Here is a 23,145-nt window from a genome sequence, read left to right on the forward strand (position 1 = left end):
TCACATTTATCTCTTTAGCAAGGGAGATAAAAAAGAAGCCATGCTGTCGTTATTTTTATTCTTCTTTTCAACCCAGAGTTTTAAAAAAGCAGAGATGGGGATTTAAGAAGAAGCTGGGAGGGGGGGGAATAGGTTTGACTTTCTTTTAACCCTCTTCGCTGTTCCAATCCCATTTTTAGGCATAAAATTATCGGGTTGCCCTGGAGCCCATCCATCTCCCTCAGCCTAGCCCTAGGAAAAAATGGTAGCAACAGTAAGCCACTTTTTATTTTATCAAGAAAACTTTTTGGAGTTTTGACTTTAGGGACCAACTCTTGGCAGCACTTGACTTTAGGAGTCAAGATTGAGTGGAGGCCACCAAAAGAAAAATAATGTTGGTATGCTAATAAATTAACTTGAGTCTAAATACATTATTTTGCTATTTGCTAATCTGGATGGGTCCCTTCAAGGGAATCTATCTATCTATCTATCTATCTATCTATCTATCTATCTATCTATCTATCTATCTATCTATCTCATAGATAGATAGATAGATAGATAGATAGATAGATAGATAGATAGATAGATAGATAGATAGATAGATAGATATAGATATAGATATAGATATAGATAGATATAGATATAGATATAGATATAGATATAGATATAGATATAGATATATAGATATAGATATAGATATAGATATAGATATAGATATAGATATAGATATAGATATAGATATAGATATAGATATAGATATAGATATATAGATATAGATATAGATATAGATATAGATATAGATATAGATATAGATATAGATATAGATATATAGATATATAAATATAGATAGATAGATATAGATAGATATAGATATAGATATAGATGTTTAAAGTCACAACCCCTGGTATGCCAATATGGGAGGAAGGTCACTACTTCCATTCTCTGTCCATCGGCTCATCATAAGAGACCATCCAGACAGAAACCCAATATTTTTATTGTTGCCTTTGTTATGGCTAGCTGATGAGAGCTAAATAGCTTGAAATAGATCTATACTAGTCTCCCTTTATTTATTTATCAGCACAAACACAACATATATACATACACACACACACACACACACACATCTGAAGGCATGCACGCATGTATATACATCAACACACACACACACACACACACACACACACACACACCGGTTTAATTCATCAAACTATTGCTATTTGCTAATCTGGATGGGTCCCTTCAAGGGAAGATGATAGATAGATAGATAGATAGATAGATAGATAGATAGATAGATAGATAGATAGATAGATAGATAGATAGAGAGAGAGACAGAGAGAGAGAGAGAGAGAGAGAGAGAGAGAGAGAGAGAGATTTTCGTAGATTTTCATGGGTGTAGGTATGCTGGACTTTCACTCACCATCTTCAGGCTGGTGCCTTTGGCTTTGTGTTTGTGCGAGCAAAGAGTGATCGGGGCTGCCGTTTTTCTATAAATATAGGTCTCTTTGTGTGATATGTTAAGAGGAAAAATGAACAGGTTAATAATGTTCAATTGTTTCATATACCCTCATTTTAAGATTAGGGAATGAATATCAATATGAATGAGGCTGTAAATGTCAAAAGCTGTTGCACAGAGATATTTGTATCCAGAAGATACAAAAAAAAAAAAAGAACAATGGAAAGTTTATATGTTGAAAAATAAAAAAAATAAATAAAACTTTAATTTAAAAAAACTGTTTTCATCTCAATTTGGCAAATTTTGTTGGGCCGGGTGTTAAGTGTGAAATACGATTCCCAGGGACTTTAGAGAAACATTTCCATACATGTGAAGAAGTTGTTCTGTTTATCGCACATTCACAGGCCAGGGATTTCGCATTACTGATAGGGACTAAAAAGAACGCCCGTTCACCAGCTTCAAGTAGATCTTCCTTTTTGGGGAGGGGAAAAAAGAGCCTTGTGCAGCTTTATCTGGCCAACTCATTAGAATTCAAAAGCGGAGCGCCGGCTTTGAAATATGAGTTCCACGCTTATTCAACAGTTCCACTTTCCCTGCATACATCTGCCTCTTGCCAGCCGGCGTTTTCTATACGCCGATGCAGCTGCAGCTTTCGAAAATTGGCGCAACATTATATACAGATAAGAGAAGCCAAGTTCATGGGCAGATTGAACCAATTCTCATAAAGCTGCTGCTAAATCGGGACAGACACACATGACACAAATTGAGCTGGTTTGATGAATTAAACCGGTGTGTGTGTGTCTGTGTGTGTGTGTGTTGATGTATACACATGCATGCATGCCTTCAGGTCCATCTAGACTCCTGCCAACAGCCTGAACTCATCCCTGAAGATTTCTTGATGATATTTTTGGAAGTGGCTTCCCCCGGCCTTCTTCCTCTTCCCAAGAAAGAGAAGGACAGGCCCAGGGTCACCCAGCTGGGTTGGTCTGTCTGTCTGTCTGTCTGTCTGTCTATCTATCTATCTATCTATCTATCTATCTATCTATCTATCTATCTATCCATCCATCCATCCATCCATCCATCCATCCATCCATCCATCCATCCATCCATCCATCCATCTAGCTACCATCTATCTATCTACCTACCTACCTACCATATATCTCTCTCATCTATCTACCATCTCTCTCTCTCTCTCATCTATCTATCTATCTATCTATCCATCCATCTACTCTTTCTCTATCTATCTATCATCTATCTATCTATCTATCTATCTAGTTATCTATCCATCCATCCATCCATCCACCATCTCTATATCTGTCTGTCTGTCTATCTATCTATCTATCTATCTATCTATCTATCCATCCATCCATCCATCCATCCATCTACTCTTTCTCCTATCTATCTATCTATCTATCTATCTCTATCTATCCATCCATCCATCCATCATCTCTATATCTGTCTGTCTATCTATCTATCTATCTATCTATCTATCTATCTATCTATCTATCTATCATCTCTCTTATCTATATCTCTATCTATCTATCTATCTATCCATCCATCCATCTATCCATCTATATACTCTCTCTTTCTCTCATCTATCTATCTATCCATCCATCCATCCATCCATCCATCCATCCATCCATCCATCCATCTATCTATCTATCTATCTATCTATCTATCTATCATCTTTCTCATCTATCTATCTATCTACCATCTCTCTCTCATCTATCTATCTATCCATCCATCCATCCATCCATCCATCCATCCATCCACCATCTATCTATCTATCTATCTATCTATCTATCTATCTACCATCTCTCCCTCTCTCTCTCTCTCCATCCATCCATCCATCCATCCATCCATCTATCATCTCTCTCATCTATCTATCTATCTATCTATCTATCTATCTATCTATCTATCTATCTATCTACCATCTCTCCCTCTCTCTCTCTCTCCATCCATCCATCCATCCATCCATCCATCCATCCATCTATCTATCATCTCTCTCATCTATCTATCTATCTATCTATCTATCTATCTATCTATCTATCTATCTATCTATCTATCTACCATCTCTCTCTCATCTATCTATCTATCTATCTATCTATATATATATATATATATATATATATATATATATATATATATGTATGTATATAAAATATCTATCTATCTATTGATTGTAACTATGATTTATGATCTATCACCTGTCACATTGATGTATGTGTGTACATAAAAATGGGAACTTATGCATTCCTTGTGTCCAATCAAACTTGGCCTATAAAGAATTATATTCCATTCCATTCCTCTATCTTATCCTATCCCATCCTATCCCATCCCATCCCATCCCATCCCTCTATTCTAATCTAATTCTATTCCATTCCATTCCAGGAGATGGTAGGGCAGAGAAACAGTGCCACACTGCCACCTGCTGATTAAAAAAAAGGAACCCACAACTTTGCATAAAGAATGAACCACAATCACACAGAGACACACAAAAGACAGAAGCTCACAGAGAGTCACAAGAAACCCTGTTTAAAAGCAGCAGTGTCCATTTGCAACAGTGAACTGACTCCACAAGATTAGTCGTTGCAAAGAGAGGTCGGAGGCAGGACCAAAAAAGCAATGGATGGAAACGGATCAAGGAGAGAAGCAACCTAAAACTAAGGAGAAATTCCCTGACAGTGAGAACAATGGAGCTGTGGAAGAGTTTGCCTCTAGAAGCTGTGGGTACTCCGTCACCAGACCTCCTGGTGCATGGCTGCAAATCTAAATGTTTGGAACTGTCCAGCAAATAAAAAGGCAACTGTAAGCTGGGAATGAATGAAGCATTCTGGAAGGTGGAAAGTATTAAAAGAATTGTGTGTCTGTGTCTGTGTCTTTTTAATGATCCCATAAACCCTTGCATTGGGGTGGAATCATGGGAACTGAATGGAACTGAGTGTTTACTGGCCCGATGCCCTCCCTGTCGTCAATGAGAAGTTTTGTGCAGCAGATATATTCTCATTGTGCCCAGAGAGAGAAATATCTGCCCCTACCTAGGATTGAACTCACAGCCTGCTGATAGTGAGGCGAGAGCTCCACCTCTAGGCCACCGCAACCACTCATGGAAAGTATTAATATCTTTCAGATAAAAGGACTCCGATGCACTAGGATTCCCATCTCATGTATTGGGAATCCCTCTAATGCTGATCTCTTTGTCAAAGTGTCCACTGGATACTTGCAAAACTCCAAATATTATCAAGGGTTGCTGGTCACCCTTCCTTTTCTCTTTGCTGTGGTCCACTGGCGGCCTCTGGAGCTGGCAGCAGAGTCAGACAGTGAGGAGGCTAGGGAGGAACATGGGCCAGTTCTGGAGTCTGGGGAAGGCTCTGATCAGGGCTCTGTGTCGGAGGCAGAAAGGGGGCCAGGGCCATCTGACCGCTATCAGTTGCCTTCGGAGTCAGACATCAGTGAGGCAGACAAAAAGCTGGAGCCTGTTCCCAGTGTGTGCATGTGCAGAGCTGCCAGAAGGCAAGAACAGTTAAGACAAAAGGGACAACTCGGGAGTAAGGCTTGGAGATGATTGCCCCCTCCCATAAGACATAAAGGAGGAGCAAAGGCACGTGAGCCTTTGCAGGAAGCAACTTTGTTCATGCTGGTCGGTTCAAACTCTGAGAAGCTCCGTTTTGACTCTGTGCTCCGTTTGGCTTTGCAAAACTAATTGGCAATTAGGTCTCTGGCAGCGTTTCAAAGGAGATAAAGGTGGGTGCTTATCAGCCTTACCCTGAAAGACTTTGGCAGACTTCTGTCGGACTCTTCACAGCCAGTCTGTGAATCATTACAGGCTGTGAATGAACATGGATAACTTTTAGGAAGCTTATAGAGTGCTCCTGGGGGTGGACAGGGGAGGTAAAATTGAACAAAAAGCAGGCCGTTTTTTGCTCATTTCTGCCCTCCCCAGCCCCAGGAGCTCTCTAAAAGCCTCCTACAAGCTATGCACGGCTGTTTTGGTGAAGGGGGTGGGGTAAAATGCTGTATTCAGTGTATAAGACGCACCCAAATTTTCAGCCTCTTTTTTTTTTGAGGGGAAAAACGTGCATCTTACACTCCGAAAAATATGGTACTTACTTTTTTAGAAGTATTATTTAAATTTAAAAAATCCTTAGGCAGCAGCACCTCCTAATGTAGGTTATTCTGACTCCGCTCTTCTCCCCTGCAGGAGGACAGAGGAGCGAGGAGAGATAAATAATTCAGTGGCGAAATTAAATTTATTTCAAAAGGGGTGGAGGAAGGTTAGGCGAGAGAGGGGCTTTTGTTATTTGCTTCTCTCTAATTAACATTCCGCTGGAACCAACCGATCTATTTTGTTGGAACAAATGTACTCGAAAGGAAATTAGAAAAGTGAGAAGGGCCGAACGAATGTGGCATGCGAGGCACCGAGACTGCGTCCTACGGAAACGTCTAAATACAACCGAAAAATCCTTTGCGGCAGCCTCATTTTCACCCATATATATAAATATTTTCCTCCCAACTATTAAGCAGAGTCAGACTCAAGCTTGAAGAGTTTATAAAATGCAGTGTTTCATTAACCTTCCCTCCCTTTTTGAAAAGAGTTGTGCTTTTAAGGATTTCATCTGGGCGTAATTCAACATATTCATATAAAGTAAAGGTTCCCCTCGCACATATATGCTAGTCGTTCCCGACTCTAGGGGGCGGTGCTCATCTCCGTTTCAAAGCCAATGAGCCAGCGCTGTCCGAAGACGTCTCCATGGTCATGTGGCCGCCATGACTCAACACCGAAGTTTAGTTTAGTTTTGTTTTGTTTATTGTCATTGCACGCAGTACAACAAAATTAAATGCCAGGTTCAGTGTACCTTACAATTATAAAAAATAAAAACACAAACATACATCCTTTACATTCTATATAATTGAAATTGAAAACCCGATATTGCCCTATACCGTAGAATTCAATATGGTTACTGCCCTGGGATAGAAGCTGCTTTTCAGCCTATTTGTCTTTGTTTTTATTATCCTGTACTGTCTGCCAGATGGTAATAGTTCAAAAAAAAAAAAAAAGGGTGCCCAGGATGAGATGAATCTTTAAGAATGTTTTGAACTATCTTAAGGCAGTGGAAGCTATAAAGCTCTTCCAAAGAGGGGAGGGGGCAACCCATGTTCCTCTGGACAATGATGTTGACTCTCTGGAGTGCTCTCCTATCTGCCGCTGTGCATAAAATGCTGTTCCCTTCCCACCAAAGGTGGTCCCTATTTTTCTACTTGCATTTTTTACATGCTTTTGAACTGCTAGGTTGGCAGAAGCTGGGACAAGTAACAGGAGCTCACTCCGTTACATGGCGCTAGGGATTCGAATTGCCGGCCCGTCAAACTTTCTGATTGAAAAGCTCAGCATCTTAGCCACTGAGCCACCACATCCCTCTATTCATATAGTTATATACTCTATTCATATTGTATATTTTAGCCCAACCATATTCATATAGTTGGGCTGAAAAAAAGCACAATCTTTCAGGTGCTAAAATTCAGTCCGTGAGAGGGGAAGCAAACAAGATGTGTGATTTTAGAAAAGAGAAGGGATACTCAAAATGGTCTCTCTTCAATGACTGGAATAAGCAAAAAAAAAAAGTCAAATAATTTGTTTTTTTGGGTGGAGCAATGGCTTTGTTAGAGGGGAGGAAATGTACAAATGCATAGATGGGATGTTCAAGAGAACTTCACCGAAATCCCTAAATCCTTGGTGATGAAATTCCTGCCTCTTAAAGCCAGAAGATCACATATTAATTTGTTTTCCGGAAGGCATCCCTCTCATTCCTGTCAATCACCCTGGATTTATTGCCCTAAATTGGAGCACATTTTTCAAACAACTTGATGTATGGCAGATTTTTTTCCTTCTCCCAGATCCATTAGAGGAGGGGTCCTCAACCTTTCAGACCTCAGGGACCACTAAATTCATAATTTTAAATCCCATGGACCACTAATACAATCTGCCTAATGACTGGCTGGCTGGGCGTGGCAAGGTGGTCATGTGACTGGGTGGGCGTAGCCAACTCAATGTCACTCACGTTGAGGGGCACCTTGTCTATTCACCCCTCCCCTCCCAGCCACTCCTTGCCTTCTCACCCCAACAGGAAGCAGTTGCTGGAGCTAAGCAGCCACCATGAGAAAGAGTTGGCAAAATAGCTCAGTTCAAATTGGATCTGACCGAGAAGAAGGCTCAGCAGAAGCACCTCACTGAGGACTAGGAGCATAGGCTTTCCAAGCAGAGGGAAGACCTGTGGGTGTACAAGGCCAGGGACCACCCCCTGGAGGCTCAGCAGGCTGAGATGGTCAGCCAGTTCCAGGCCATGATGCAGTCCCAATGGAATGAGGCCCTCCGGCTCTTCGCCATCAGCAGTGCTTCCCTCCAGCCTTCGCCCAAAGCCCCCCACCAGGAGGCTGAAGCAGACCCCAAGTCAGAATTTCTACCCCCCTCTGACCCACGCAAAAAGACCCCAAAGGGGGAGACTCTCTGCAGCAACACAAATATTCATTGCACACATCCGGCCCAGGGGCCGTAGTTTAAAGACCCCTGATATAGTGCAATACAAAAAATGCAAAATACTTTTTCTGTGGACCACCAAAATTTTCTCACATTCTCACCAGTGGCCCACAGACCACCAGTTGGTGACCGCCGCATTAGAGAACATTTTCCTGAGCAAATCTTAAACCTTTCTTCCAATTTCAAAACTTATCTAAAGTGATTAAAAGCCACAAATAAATTGGTTCCAAAGGAGCCATCAAAAAGACCAACGCAAAACATTTCCAGCAGGTTTGGACACGTGTTTCATCTAAGTTTCCTAAAAAATATTATCTTTAAACAATCATGCTCAGGTTTCCTAAGAATGCAAAAAGACAGAACGCTCCCCCCCCCACAAAAAAATATGCAACTATTACTTAGTGGTTAAATGTCGTAGACCCAGAAACTGATGTTTAAAAACACAGTCCACCTTGTGGCATACAACAGATACAAAACAGAGATAAACAATCATGTTATAAGATCAAAGCACAGCTTTCTTTGGTTCTTGCAAAATTAAACTCTCTTCTCTGCAAGGCATTAGATGAAAAACCAGATTTCAGCTCATTACCCTTGCATTTCTTGTTATGTTAACAGCGCACAATGTTTAGGACAATGTAGCAACAATCTGCAGATGAATTTACCCGGAAATCATTTGGGTAATTATTTGTTTTCTTATTGCAAACTAAACCCAAAACATAGTTAGGAGAATTCCCCCCTTAAAGAGAAAAAAATAAAGGACAAAAATACTTAAATGCCCAGAGATATATGGAATTCAAAGGAAAGGGGGGGGGGTGGAATGCCAATTTATTTATGCGCCTCAGTTGGATTAGAAAGTTAAACATGAAAGTACCAGCTGACACGCACATTTCTCAAGAAGCAGGGTATGCTAAGAAACCCAAGAGAGCTGTGATTGTGGTGGAGTCACAATTTGTAAGGTCTATAGTGCCAAAATGGCTTAAACATGAACCTGGGAAAAAGAAATTGTGTCCAATACAAGCCAAGGACTTTCCCCACTGATGAGCCTCAATGGTATTAATCCATTCTGAACTTGGGCAATGCTAACCCAATCCCTCCAAAACTAACAGAATAACAGAGTTTGAAGGGACCTTGGAGGTCTTCCAATCCAACCCCCTTAGGTCCGTGATGGCACGCAGAGCCCTCTCTGCGGGCATCCGAGCCGTCACCCAGTTCAGCTCCACCGGATATGCATGCGTGCCTCTCGCCAGCCGGCTGGTTTTCGGGTCTCTGCCGCACATGTGCAATGGGTGGGGCACAAGGGGGATTGCCTGCACATGTGTGGGGAGGTGAGGGGAGCACAGGGTGTTTGTGTGCATGTGCGGTGGGGGTGTCACAAGAGAACCAAGTCCAGCCCATGAATTCCATTGAACTTTATCCAGTGCTAATTTAGTTTTGACCGTTAGTTGGCCAGATCTTTGTCTATCAGTAAAGAGAACTCCTCTATGCTTTGAACTCAACAAATGCTCCTTGTTGTTTCTTTCTGATGTTAAATGAACGAATCAGTAGCATTAAAGGTAAAAGTTCCCCTCGTACATATGTGCTAGTCGTTCCCGACTATAGGGGGCGGTGCTCATCTCCGTTTCAAAGCCGAAGAGTCCGAAGACGTCTCCGTGGTCATGTGGCCGGCATGACTCAACACCGAAGGCGCACGGAACGCTGTTACCTTCCCACCAAAGGTGGTTCCTATTTTTCTACTTGCATTTTTACGTGCTTTCGAACTGCTAGGTTGGCAGAAGCTGGGACAAGGAACGGGAGCTCACTCCATTACGCGGCGCTAGGGGTTCGAACCACTGAACTGCCAACCTTTCTGATCGACAAGCTCAGCATCTTGGCCAGTGAGCCACCACATCCCTTTAGCACCATAGGCAAGGAAAGAACCATTTCCATGATAGTAATAATCAGACACGTCCAATCTATAAGTCAGATGTGCCTTCGGTTACGACTTTTTTCAGCTGGCCGCAATCACCGCGATGGGAAATCAGGAAGCCACTGCTTCCCCAGAGAAAAGTTATGGATGTCGGAAGCACTCTGATGATTTAACAAAAAAGCACGAAAACAAGGAGGGTTGTAGAAGGCGAGGCAGAGAAAAGGCAGGTGAAAAAGCTGCTTCTCTTTTTTTTCCTGTCTCTCACAAAGGCTACCCATGGTGTGAGGAGGACTCTTGCAGGAATTGGTGGATATTGCAGCCGATTCTGCAAGCCCACAAGGCAGACACGGACTTCAGAGGATAATCAGAACTGCAGAAAAAACAGTGGCTAACAACCTACCTTCCACTGAGGAACTGGACACTGCAGGAGTCAAAAAGAGGGCTGGGAAAATATCTACAGACCCCCTCACATCCTGGACACAAATTGTTTCAACTCCTACCCTCAAAACAACGCTATGGAGCACTGCACACAACTAGACACAAGGGCAGTTTTTACCAAACGCCATCACTCTGCTAAACAAATAATTCCCACAACACTGTCAAACTATTTACTGAGTCTGCATTACTATTACTATTAGTCTTCCCATCGTTCCTATCACCCATCTCCTCCCACTTATGACTGCAGGACTACAGCTTTGTTGCTTGTATCCTTACAATTTATATTGTTTCCTAGTATGATTTGATTGCTTATTTGTACCCTCTGACTATCATTAAGTGTTGTACCTTATGATTCGTGACTAATGTATTTTGTCTCTTGTGTCCACTGAGAGCATCTGCACCAAGGACAAATTCCTTGTGTGCCCAATCACACTTGGCCAATAAAGAATTCTATTCTATTCTATTCTATTTATTCTATTCCTAATTCTAATTCTATTCTATTCCATTCCAGATTATCTATTCTATTTCTAATTCTAATTCTATTCTATCCCATTCTATTTCTATTTCTAATGCTATTCTATTCTATTCTATTCTAATTCTAGTTCTAATTAATTCTAATTCTATTCCATTCCATTCCATTCTATTTCTATTTCTAATGCTATTCTATTCTATTCTATTCTATTCTATTCTAAGAAGCTTTAAGGAACAAAAGAAACATTCCAAAAAGAAAGCAGGGTTTATCTTGGGCTCAGTGGGTCTCCCATCCCAGGGATGACCAAATGCCCAGCCTTGGAGAGAAGCACCCTTCATTTTAGGGAGTGAAGGAACCAGTAGAACCATCCAGTGGTTGCAGAAATATTTCTCAGTTAGATTTGCACCCCTTATTTGCTCAGGAACTCAGGGCTGGAAATGGGGTGCTTTGACCTCTTTTTCCAAGTAAGCATCTTCAGACAACTCTAGCTCCAGAAACCGAGATGAGCAGCATCTCTTTAGAATCGGATATAAAACTGGGCAAGGGGGAATCTTTACCTTGCCTTACCTGAGGACAGGGACCTGGTGGCTCAGTGGCTAAGATGCTGAGCTTGTTGACGAAAAGGCCGGTAGTTTGGCAGTTCGAATCCCAAATGTCACATAATTTATTTATTTATTTATTAGACTTATATACCGCTTCATAGGGCTTTCAGCCCTCTCTAAGCGGTTTACAAATTTTTTAGCAAATTGAGTCAGCAACCTGCCCCCACAGTCCGGGTCCTCATTTCACCCACCTCGAAAGGATGGAAGGCTGAGTCAACCTTGAGCCGGTGAGATTTGAACCGCTGAACTGCAGATCATAGTCAGCTAAAGTGGCCTGCAGTATTGCACCCTAACCACTGTGCCACCTTGGCTCTACGTAATGGAGTGAGCTCCCGCTACTTGTCCCAGCTTCTGCCAACCTAGCAGTTCAAAAGCATGTAAAAATGCAAGTAGAAAAATAGGAACCACCTTGGGTGGGAAGGGACCAGCATTCCGTGCGCCTTGATCATATAGTCATGCCGGCCACATGACCACGGAGATGTCTTCGGACAGCGCTGGCTCTTTGGCTTTGAAACGCAAATGAGCACTGCCCCCTAGAGTCTAAATACGTGCGAGAGGAACCTCTATCTTTTACCTGAGGACAGATCATCAATTAAGCAACATGAAGACTCAAGGCTCCCTAGAGACGCTTATAATGTTGAGAATGAAGGAAGGAAAGTTAAGACGACCAGCAGCAAGGTGGAGGGACTTGATGACAAGAGCAATTAACGTCCCGTTGAAATGCCAAGCTGAGGAGAGATTATTCAGGAGGGACTCAATCTATGCGCTTGTCAAGAGTCAACATTGGCTTGACAACACCAGTTCAATCCATGTCACTGTGTCTAATCAAATTGCTAATGTTTTCCTAGAGCTGCATAAATTACTCCTACATGTGGCCTTAAAAAAAATATATTGATCGGCGTCTGGGGGGAAAAATGGATTGTTACAGTGTCAGTAAGAAACTCTTCAAAATTAACGTTCCTTGGGAGGCGGGGGTGGTGGTGAAATTTGGCTTCAAAATCCCAGCTCCGTTTCCCTTCCCGGCAGCTGTCTTTTCAAGCCCAGAGGCATCATTTTTTATTATTCCTGGATGACAAATAAAGACGCCGCCAAAAATAGCCCGTTCTCAGTTTGATCACCGGTGCCATGCCGCTTTGTTTAACCTGGCAAGCGAAGGACGCCAGGCTGTTTCAAAAGCCCCGAATATATATATTTTTAATCAAACTAAAGGTTGCGGTCCTAACATCAGAAATGCACACCTGCTAAAAAAGAAATCTTCCCTTTGACACCGAGATTGTTAGAAGCTTAGGACAATGATGCAAGATCACACCAGGAAGGGAAAATTCAGAAGCACTGGACTCTGTATTCAACGGTATAGGGTTTCCTGCCTAGGCAGGGGGTTGGACTAGAAGACCTCCAAGGTCCCTTCCAACTCTGCTATTGTATTGCATTGTGGTCTACTTTGCACACGGATAGAAGCCACGGCTGGGTTACTCGTGTCGCTTTTGGAGCAATCCTTGGCCAACGTTGAGTGCTGCAAATTTTATTATTGCTTCATTTCTAGGTAGAATTGCAAGAGATTCGTTTCCTTGTGTTTACAGCGCTTCCAGCCCATTTTGACATCAAGATTACAGAACCTCATAAGAAGGAAGGCAATGGAATGGTGTGATGGCCTAGAGGGGAAGATGCTCACCTCCCACTTGGAAGGTTGACAGTTCAATTCCAGGCAGCAAGAGATGTTTCTCTATCAGAGCAAAAAAAAAAGAAGAAAAAGTACCATATTTTTGGTACTATAAGACGCACCATGATTTTGAAGAGGTAAATTTTTTCAAAAAAGTTTTTGCACTCTGAAGGCCTCCCAAACCCTCTGCATACCTTGTTTTTTTCCAAAACAAAAGTGGGGGGGGGCGTGCACAGCTTTAGGAGGCTTGTAGAGTGCTCCTGGGGCTGGGGGAGGCAAAGCAAGCAAAAATGTAGAGGCTTTGGGAGTCTTGTAGAATGCTCCTGGGGGCTCGGGACTCGGGGGCAAAAATGACTCATTTTTTACTCTTTTTTGCCCTCTCCAGCCCTCTGCAGGTCCATTTTTGCAAAGGGGGTGGGGTTTCGATAGGCCAAAAAGGCTGTATTCAGTTTATAAGACGCACCCAGATTTTCATCCTCTTTTTTGAGGGAAAAAGGTGCATCTTATACTCCGAAAAATACGGTATCTGCTGTGAACCCTGCATAGGCGTCAGGAAGGGCATCCGGCCAATAAACACTCAGCTCCATTCAGCCACCCCGACTCCACCCCGAATTAAGGGATTACAGGGTCATAAAAAATAATAATAATGTAACACCGTGCAACAATAATGGTGTGCAACAAACGTCACCATAAGGATGAATCCTTTCTGGAAAGGGAGGCCTGTTCTCCCTTCCGTGATTCAAACATGCTCAGAATTCAAAATTCACCATAAACAGCTTCCAGCTTTTCTTTTTCCCTAGGAGGCCAAGATATTGGTTGCATGTCAGGATGCTGGAGGCACAAAGAAACAAATCAAAATTTGGCCAGTATCTCACTGCTGAAACGAGTCTGTGCAGTTTGCCATCTGTACATTTTTGGCTGCGTTCCCTTGTTTGGGCCCGCAGCCGTGTCACAGAATCTGTCGTTTCATCAGCTAATGTGCCTTCAGCTCATTTTCTGGCACAGCCTCCTCGCGAATGCTGGAAGTTGTCATAATTTTCCTGGCATTCCTTTAGAATCTTTTCCTTCGATAAGATGCTGACCGACCTGTGGACAGAGAGGTGGAACCTCTGAGGAACATGGAGTCTAAACGGCAAAAATATTATATTTGTCCAGACTGCCATCTGTTTAAAAATTTCTGAGGGAGGAGGAGGAGGAGGAGGAGGAGGAGGAGGAGGAGGAGGAGGAGGAGGGGGAGGAGGAGGAGGAGGAAAGCTTCTTCTCCGGGAACATTGTACTGCTAACTAGGGCATACAAAACCTTTGCCGGACCAATTCTCGAATACAGCTCATCTGCCTAGAATCCACACTGCATATCGGACATTAATACAATTGAGCGGAAATATTTCACGACAAGAGTCCTCCACTCCTCTGCTCACGATAGAATCCCTTATGCCACCAGGCTTGAAATTTTGGGCGTGGACAATCTGGAACTATGCAAATTAAGGTCTGACCTGAGTGTGGTACACACAATTGTCTGCTAGGACGTCCTTCCTGTCAATGACTACTTCAGCTTCAAGCGCAATAATACACAGGCAAAACCATCAATACAAACTCAAGGTAAACCGCTCCAAACTCGATTGCAGAAAATACGACTTCAATGGTCAACGCCTGGAATGCTCTACCTGACTCCATTGTTATATCCTCCCCCCCCCCCTCCTCCCCAGCTTCAATCTCAAACTGTCTCGTGTGGACCTCACCCCATTCCTAAGAGGTCCGTAAAGGGAGCGTACATAAGTGCACCGGCGTGCCTTCCGTCCCTGTCCTACTGTCCCCATTCATCTGTATTTACTTCCTTTGTTCATGTTCATTTTTATACTTATACCTGTTATCTCGTACATGTTTGACAAACCAAATAAATACATAAAATAAAACTCCAGAGGGAAGGAAGGGGAGATAATAATGAGAAGAGCTAATAAAAGAATAAGCTCTTTAAAAAAGTTTTAATCCCAGGGTATTTGTGGTGCTGAATTAGAAACGTCTGATCCCAGCATACAGGGAAGAAGTCCAGAAGGTACCCCGCATGGTGCACAAGAAACAACTTACATCTAAATACTAGTAAGAGAGAGGTAGGTAGGTAGGTAGGTAGGTAGATGATAGATAGACAGACAGACAGACGGATGGATGATAGGAAGGTAGGTAGGTAGGTAGGTAGGTAGGTAGGTAGGTAGGTAGGTAGGTAGATAGATAGATAGATAGATAGATAGATAGATAGATAGATAGATAGATAGATAGATAGATAGATAGATAGATAGATAGATGATAGATAGATAGATGGTTGGTAGGTAGGTAGGTAGGTAGGTAGGTAGGTAGATGATAGATAGATAGATGATAGATAGATAGATAGATAGATAGATAGATAGATAGATAGATAGATAGATAGATAGATAGATAGATAGATAGATATTCTCCTAGGGACTCAAACAAAGAAATCAGGCCCTAAATATTACAAAGATTTAAAAAATGAAGAATGTCTAGTCGACATGCAAACTCCTTTACAGTTCATTATATGGCAATTTAACTAACTAAGAATTGGCACACCAAGTTGTTTCTTACCCCAAAGCAAAGATGATTCCTTCTAAACATTGGAAATTTCCTTTGGATGCTTTCCGATTAGGAGTATAACCGGAATCAAAGGCTGTGGGTTGAATTCTCTTGCCGATTCTTATTTTCCATTCTCTCTCGACAGGGGCATTCGAAACTGGCTTCTCCCAACCTCATTCGTGGCTCAACCTACCATTGGTAACATTCCCCATGGTCTTGGTCCTCTGCCGGACACTGCATCTTCTGCCTGGAAGTCCTATCGTCAGCCTTTCTGGATGGACTTAAAATGTCCCCTCAACCTTCTATGGTTCATCTCCAAAGAGGGAAAACAACGCAACTAAGGGATCCTCTAGATCCCAAGAGAAACCAATGGGCATCAAGAAGTCACAAAACCGAAGCAATAGAAGTTTTATCTTCTGGAACCCACAAATTACATCCAAACAGGGTCCAAGGAAATCTACAGCATGCTTTAAAACAAGCGTTAGATGGTTGTATCACGGATGTTCTGATTATGCCCTAACCAAGCTGCATTTCCTTGTTCCTCTTGTTCTCATATTCTTTCTAGGCATTCATCGGCACAATGGCCAGCCTCCCTGAGCAGGGCTGTTTTCCAGCAGTGGACACTTGATCCCATCATTACAACCTCAAGGCTGGTAATGAGATCAGGAACTCGACACACGACCATTGGGATCAAGTATCTTTCAGGTGGCAGAAAGTGAGCTTATTAAATTTTAAACAGAGCACAGCCCTCGTCTGTTGTTTCGGCTCATCATCCTGTTCTGACTGAGGCTTCCCGAGAGCATGAAGCCAACTCCTTGCCCCGACAAAAAACCCTTCTATTAATTGACTGTGAATTCTGCTCATTCACCTCCAGTAAAGTCTTTCGAGGGAGGATTTACAGTCACAGACCTCATCTGGCTTGGAGAGCTGCCAGGCCGATATCTGCAGAACTTGGCAAGGAGTCTCGGAGAGTCATGAACCAATTAAGCAAACTAATTGTCTCCTGCACACTCCACTCCCCTTTCGCTCCTCTATTTCCTCTGGGAGGGGCCATTCATCGTCCACCTGTGGCCTTACTCCCAAATCGACCCCTGTTCTTTAGCTGTTCCCTTCGCCTGGCAACTCTGCGCATGCACACACTGGGAACAGGCTCCAGCTGTTCTTCTGCCTCACTGCTGTCTAATTCCCTCTCTTCCTCTGAGGCAGAGCCCTCATCTGAGCTTTCCTCAACCCCCAGGACTGGCCCATGATCCTCCCCAGCCTTCTCACTGTCTGCTGCCAGCTCCACTGGCCACCAGTGGGCCACAACAGTTACACAATAGTTTTGACAATCAATTATAGCAGCCAGTCCTAGTCCTGTCTTTTCCTTCCATATTTACATGTTTGCAGATATTTATATCTCATCTCTATGTTGTATTTTTGGTGTTCCTTTAAGTTTTTGCATCCAAAAAGCTGTCTGTAATTCTAATGCTGGATTATTTGCAAATCAAGGGTTTTCAAGAACAGGGAGAAACAAACAGAACTATTCTATTTTGGTTTTTGTATGTAAATGTACACAGGTATGGGCACACAGATATAAATAAATTCATTTCTGACAAATGCAGGGCTTCACCGATTACCTCAAAGTTCAAAGATGGGTTGGATAAGTGTGCAAAACGGCAGTGAACATCCCTGTGGTCTATTCAAAGCTTTGGCCAACATAGAAGAACTGAAATATCCACATCCCATGTTTCCCCAAAAATAAGACAGGGTCTTATTTTCTTTTGACCCCTGAAATAAGCACTTGGCCTTATTTTGGGGGAGGTCTTATTATTTTTGAGGTGCAGGAGGCAGCGAACGTGGTCACCTCACGGCTGCTGCTGTGTTGCAATATTTTTGGGGAGGGCTTATTTTCAGGGGGAGGGCTTATGTTAGCACATGCACTCAAAAGCTCAATTGGGCTTATCTGGGGAGGTCTTATTTTCGGGAAACCAGGGTAGTTAACTATTTTTTCAGTTCAGGACTGCAGAACAATCTGAAATATCAACATAGCTAACTATTTTGCAGTTCAGGACTGCAGAACAATCTGAAATATCAACATAGCTAACCATTTTGCAGTTCAGGACTGTGCGGTTCTGCCATTTTGCCAAACCAACCCAAGCCATCATCACGTTCCCCAGCTCCACAAGGAAAAGATGCCCATTTTTGCCAAGCTGCCTCATTCGAACCCTACGAGGAAAACATTGGCACCGGAGTACTCACAAACTGCCTCCGAAGCTTCGTTTTGACCCGCTCGGTCTTCGTTTCATTCGGGTGGAGAGGATAACTGAGGGAGCTTAGGTGGTTGTCCACAGACAGACTTTTCCTCATGTAGAAGGACCGCGTTCGGATGGCCCTGAAAGGGGCCTCATCCATCACAGTGCAGAGTCGTGGCTGCATGGCGGGGTCTCTTCCAGGACTGATGCAGTCGTCTTCTAGCACCCAGGCCTCTCCTGAGGGAAGGGGAGGGGGTACAAATCAGAGAAGATGAGACTCTCAAGCATGAAATGGAGGGTTAACATTCCATAGATCGACCACAATATTATCCAACGTTTGGTCAACGCTTTTACCAGGGATAATGAATCATGAGTCGTGGTGGCACAGTGGTTAAGAGTGCAGTACTGCAGGCTACTTCTGCTGACTGCTGGCTGCCTGCAATTTGGCATTTCGAATCTCACTAGGCTCAAGGTTGACTCAGCCTTCCATCCTTCCAAGATGGGTAAAATGAGGACTTGGATTGTTGAGTGTGATAAGGCTGACTTTGTAAACTACTTAGAGAGAGGTGTAAAGCACTGTGAAGTGGTATATAAGTCTAAGTGCTATTGCGTTAGCTGATATTGCATTAAGAGCCCTGGTAGCGCAATGGTTAGAATGCGGTATGGCAGGCTGACTCTGCCTGCAGTTTGGAGTTTGATCCTGACCGACTCAAGGTCAACTCAGTTTTCCGTCCTTCTGAGGTGGGTAAAATGAGGAGCCAGATTGGCGGGGGCAATAAATCACTAAGAGAGGGCTGTAAAGCTCTATGAAGCGTTATATAAGTCTAAGTGCTATTGCTATAAAGAAAAGCATCCATGCTGTGCAATCAAGATGGAAACGGTTTGCTAGCCCACCGTTGGGAGAATGGTCTCAAATGAGACAAACAGGGTCTTCTCATCCAAATGCAGTTTCCATGAATTAATCTAACACTTTCAGTACCATGAGACAGAATATCTCAACCATGGCAATTTGAAGTGTCCACCCTGGAGCTGAGGGATAAGGAGTGGGGATTAGAGATAGCTGCAGGTTTTGTAGTCAAAACAAAAAACTTTCTCTTGGGAACCAAGGACATTTTCACGCCTGGCCGGACGAAGGTGGAGCGATGTCACCAAGCAACCAGATGGCACCGTGATTGGACCATGTGACTGATTGTTTGGAGTTGAGGGGGGGAAAACCCTTTAGGTGAAAACCACAGGAACCTTCAGAGTTGGCTTTCACCAGATCCATGCCAAAATGATATATCCAACAAAGTTATTCTTTGAGGAATCTTCCTGCCTCGGAATTTTGCTTGCTATGGGTCTGTTACTTGAAACCCTGACATGAAGACTCTTCCCATCCTGCTTACAATCTTTTTAGGCTGTTGCCTTCTGGCAGAAGATACAGAACAATTAAAACTAGAACCACACGTCTCCTGAATAGCTTTTATCCCAGAGCTATAATTGAACGCAACAATGAACTAAAGGGCCACCATCAGTGAGGTGTTGAACAGCATTACTTGGTCTGTTGTGTGGATGCTTGGATGGTTTAGGGGCGGGAAATTTTTATTTGGGGGGGGTGGGTTGTTTGGGGATTGTTATGTGTGTTAGGTATTATGTGAATTTCGTTGTATGTGTATACTGTGCTTATATATCTTACTTAACCCTTCATGGTATTGGACCTGGGTACTTGAGAGACCGCCTGCTGCCAATTACCTCCAATAGACCGATTAGATCCCACAGACTAGGCCTCCTCCGAATTCCATCCGCCGGCCAGTGTCGACTGGCAACTACCCGGAGGAGAGCCTTCTCTGTGGCTGCTCCGACCCTCTGGAACGAACTCCCCGTGGAGATTCGAACCCTCACCACCCTCCAGGCCTTCCGCAAAGCCCTTAAAACCTGGCTGCTCTGACAGGCCTGGGGCTAAATAATTGTTGTCCCCATCTCAAATGGTATGACTGTCGTGTGTTTTAAATTATGTATTGTTTTGTGTCATTTAATTTTTTGTTTGTATCCCCCTTCCCTGGTTGAGTTGTGAGCCGCCCTGAGTCCCCTTCAGGGGAAAAGGGCAGCATATAAATAAAATCAACATTCAACATTCAACATTAACCGAATTAATTTTAGAACATGTCATAAAGGTGTAATGGTATTGGAGATCTATTGAAATTGCAAATGAACGCCAGTAGGTGGTTGTGTCTTCTAATATAAATGATTCTAGATAAAAACATGTTTAAACAATGGTAACCAAATGAGAATTATGGTACAGGGATAGTAAAATGCATAACTTTTCTTTCTTGACTTAAAATGTACAACATGATTTGAATGAAGTCTATGTAAGGACTGTGGAAGAAACACATGGAATATATTTGTAACCAATCGATACGCTTTCAACAAGATGTAACGAAAGATGGTTTTTTTTCTGATATTTCTTTTTTGTTTAATTAAAACAATAAAAAAATTTCTCAAAAAAAATGACAAAAAAATAAAGTAAAGTTAGTAAAGACTTCCAGAAAATTGCAAAACGGAATAAGCCAATTGTCCTTGGAATTATCTAGCACTAACTCGTAGCACGGAGTCTCTCAAACCTGGCAACTTGGACGTTGGGTGGATTTCATGGCTGGCTGGGGAATTCTGGGAGTTGAAGTCCTCCCATCTTCACGTCGTGAAGGTTCAGAGACAGTGTGGTAAGCATCTGTATCCAAACCATAACTTTATGCAAGCTACATACATATTTTATGGGTAATATGAAGGCAAACAGCATTGACCTATATTATAAGGGTGGTCTAAGGACTCCAGAAGTAATGGAGCTGAAGTCATCCTGTACAGCAAAATGTACACAATAATTTTTATTAAAAGGCAACACTTGCCTTCTCCAACGATTCTGGCTTCTTGCAGAAGGAAAAACATCCTTTGCCATTTTTATTTTGAAGAATACAAAGTCCTGAGAGGAATTGACATCAGAACACAATTTCTACCTGGCACGTATATATTTGGCCCCTAAAACCAGTTGTGAAGTTCTTTTTTTTTTTTAAGTTGAAATACACCCTCAAAACGTGTGGCTATGATAGACACAGAATGTTCTGCACATTTTGGCTATGGAAATTGAGAGCACAAAAGCAAAAATTTCAGTTTGGCCCTGGAAATTTGCAGCATTTTAGAGAAAGGTTAATCAGCTTGATTACATAGCAATTGACTTAATATTTCAACAACAGCAATAGCCCTTAAGACTTATATACCACTTTAAAGTGCTTTACAGCCCTCTCTCAGCAGTTTACAGAGTCAGCCTCTTGCCCCCAACAATCTGAGTCCTCATTTTACCCACCTTGGAAGGATGGAAGACAGAATCAACCTGGAGCCTGGTGAGATTTGAACTGCCAAATTGCTGGCAGCTGGCAGAAAGTAGCCTGCAGTACTTCACTCTAAGCACTGCGCCACCATGTTGAATCAAACCATGATTTAACAATGGGATGTTCTAAACAACAACCATCGGGGGAAAACACACGTCCAACTTGAAAAATCTTTCCGTTCTCAAATACAATATGCCTTGGAAAGATGGGTTTTACGCCAACAAGGAACACTATTTCCCCATAAATTGATCAACTTCTTTAAAGCAATCTATAAATACAGAATAGAGTACAGAATTGGAAGGGATCTTGGAGGTCTTCTAGTCCAGCCCTCTGCTCAAGCAGGAGACTCTATACCTGTGATGGCAAACCTATGGCATGCATGCCAGAGGTGGGTTTCTGCCAGTTCGCCCTGGATTGGGCGAACCGGTAGTGGCGGTGGCCGGAGGCACCGCCCACCCACGCAGACACTTTTGCCCATGTGCAGAAGTGTCACACGAGCGTGTGAGCAAATCGGTAAGAAAATAAATTGAAACCCACCACTAACGTGTGCCCAAAGGGGCACCCAGGGCCATGTTGCCTGGCCTGTGCAGCGTCGCCCGTTCCTCTTCTGGGTTTCGAACAGCTGGCCTTGGTGTGTGCAGCAGTGCCAGAAACTGGAAGATGAGCATGCACACTGCCCAGGTGATCATTGCGCTTGCAGGCACACCAGGAATCGGAATACTTGCAGGCCAGCACACATGCGCACACCGGAAACTAGGAGTTCATTTTCCAGCGCGCGCATGCACCCTGGGCAGCTCCTCTTCCGGGTTGTGCCCCAGATGAGCGCACACACACTCCCTTTTTGGCACTCGGTGCTGAAAAGGTTCGCCATCATTGCTCTATACCATACTGGACAAATGGAAGGAGGGAGGGAAGGAAGGAAGGAAGGAAAAAGGGAAAGAGGGAGGGAAGGCGAGAGGAAAGGAAGGAAGGAGGGAAGGAAGGAAAGTGGCAGGGAAGGAGGGAGGGAAGGAAGGAAGTAAAGAGGGAAAGAGGGAAGGAAGGGGGGAGGGAGGGAAGGAAGGAAAGAGAGAAGGAGGGAAGGAAGGAAAGAAGGAAAGGGGGAAGGAATGAGGGAGGGGAGGAAGGAAAGAAGAAAGGAGGGAAGGAAGGAAAGAAGGAAAAGAGGAAGGAAGGAGGGAGGGGAGGAAGGAGGGAAGGAAGGAATGAAAGAGGAAGGAGGGAAGGAAAGAAGGAAAGATGGAAAGAGGGAAGGCAGGTGGGTGGGAGGGAGGGAAGGAAGGAAAGAAGGAAGGAAGGAAAGAGGGAAAGAGGGAAGGAAGGAGGGAGGGAAGGAAGGAAAGAAGGAAGAAGGGAGGGAGGGAAGGAAGGAAAGAGGGAAGGCAGGAGAGAGGGAAGGAAGGAAGGAGGGAAAGAGGGAATGAGGGAAGGAAGGAAAGAGGAAAAAAAGAGGAAGGAGGGAAGGAGGGAAGGAAAGAGGGAAGGAAAGAGAGAAGGAAAGAGGGAAAAAGGGAAGGAAGGAGGGAAGGAAGGAAGTTCTTTACAGTGTCTCAAAATTGGGAGATACTGTCCTCCCTCACAATGCTCCCTCTCTTCTGTCTGCCTTATTTATATTTCCCTTGCTTGCTTAAATCTTTCCTGATCTGCAGAGTCTCTCTGTCTTGTGGAGCAGATAATGTTTAAATGGCAGGCGTTTATTTCATCTGCTCAGCTCCCTTCAGCTTTTATCCTGTTGCTTTATATGCCTTTTACAGGATTGGTGGCCTTTCCAAGAATGTAAAAAACCTGGGATTCAAAAACATTGGCAGGAAGGCTGGACGGTTTTAAAGCAAACAGAGCTGGGATCAATGAATAAGAAAAAGTCCCAGTGGCAGAAGCTCTAATCGTCACGGTTTTAATTTCAGCACAAGCTATCAACCTTTTTC

The 23,145-nt window shown here is 43.3% G+C and overlaps 1 protein-coding gene across 1 annotated transcript in view; it reads right to left on the bottom strand.

The window, feature by feature from the left end:
- Window positions 1-23,145, bottom strand: part of LOC116517380 (ankyrin repeat and fibronectin type-III domain-containing protein 1-like) — a 285,435-nt gene that overhangs the window by 226,032 nt on the left and 36,258 nt on the right. Inside the window, exon 3 of the mRNA XM_032230288.1 lies at window positions 17,866-18,095. Within this exon, the coding sequence (XP_032086179.1) occupies window positions 17,866-18,095 (230 nt within the window). The remainder of the gene's footprint in view (window positions 1-17,865; window positions 18,096-23,145) is intronic.

The sequence above is a fragment of the Thamnophis elegans genome, chromosome 14 (assembly GCF_009769535.1).
Source record: "Thamnophis elegans isolate rThaEle1 chromosome 14, rThaEle1.pri, whole genome shotgun sequence".
Classification (NCBI taxonomy): domain Eukaryota; kingdom Metazoa; phylum Chordata; class Lepidosauria; order Squamata; family Colubridae; genus Thamnophis; species Thamnophis elegans.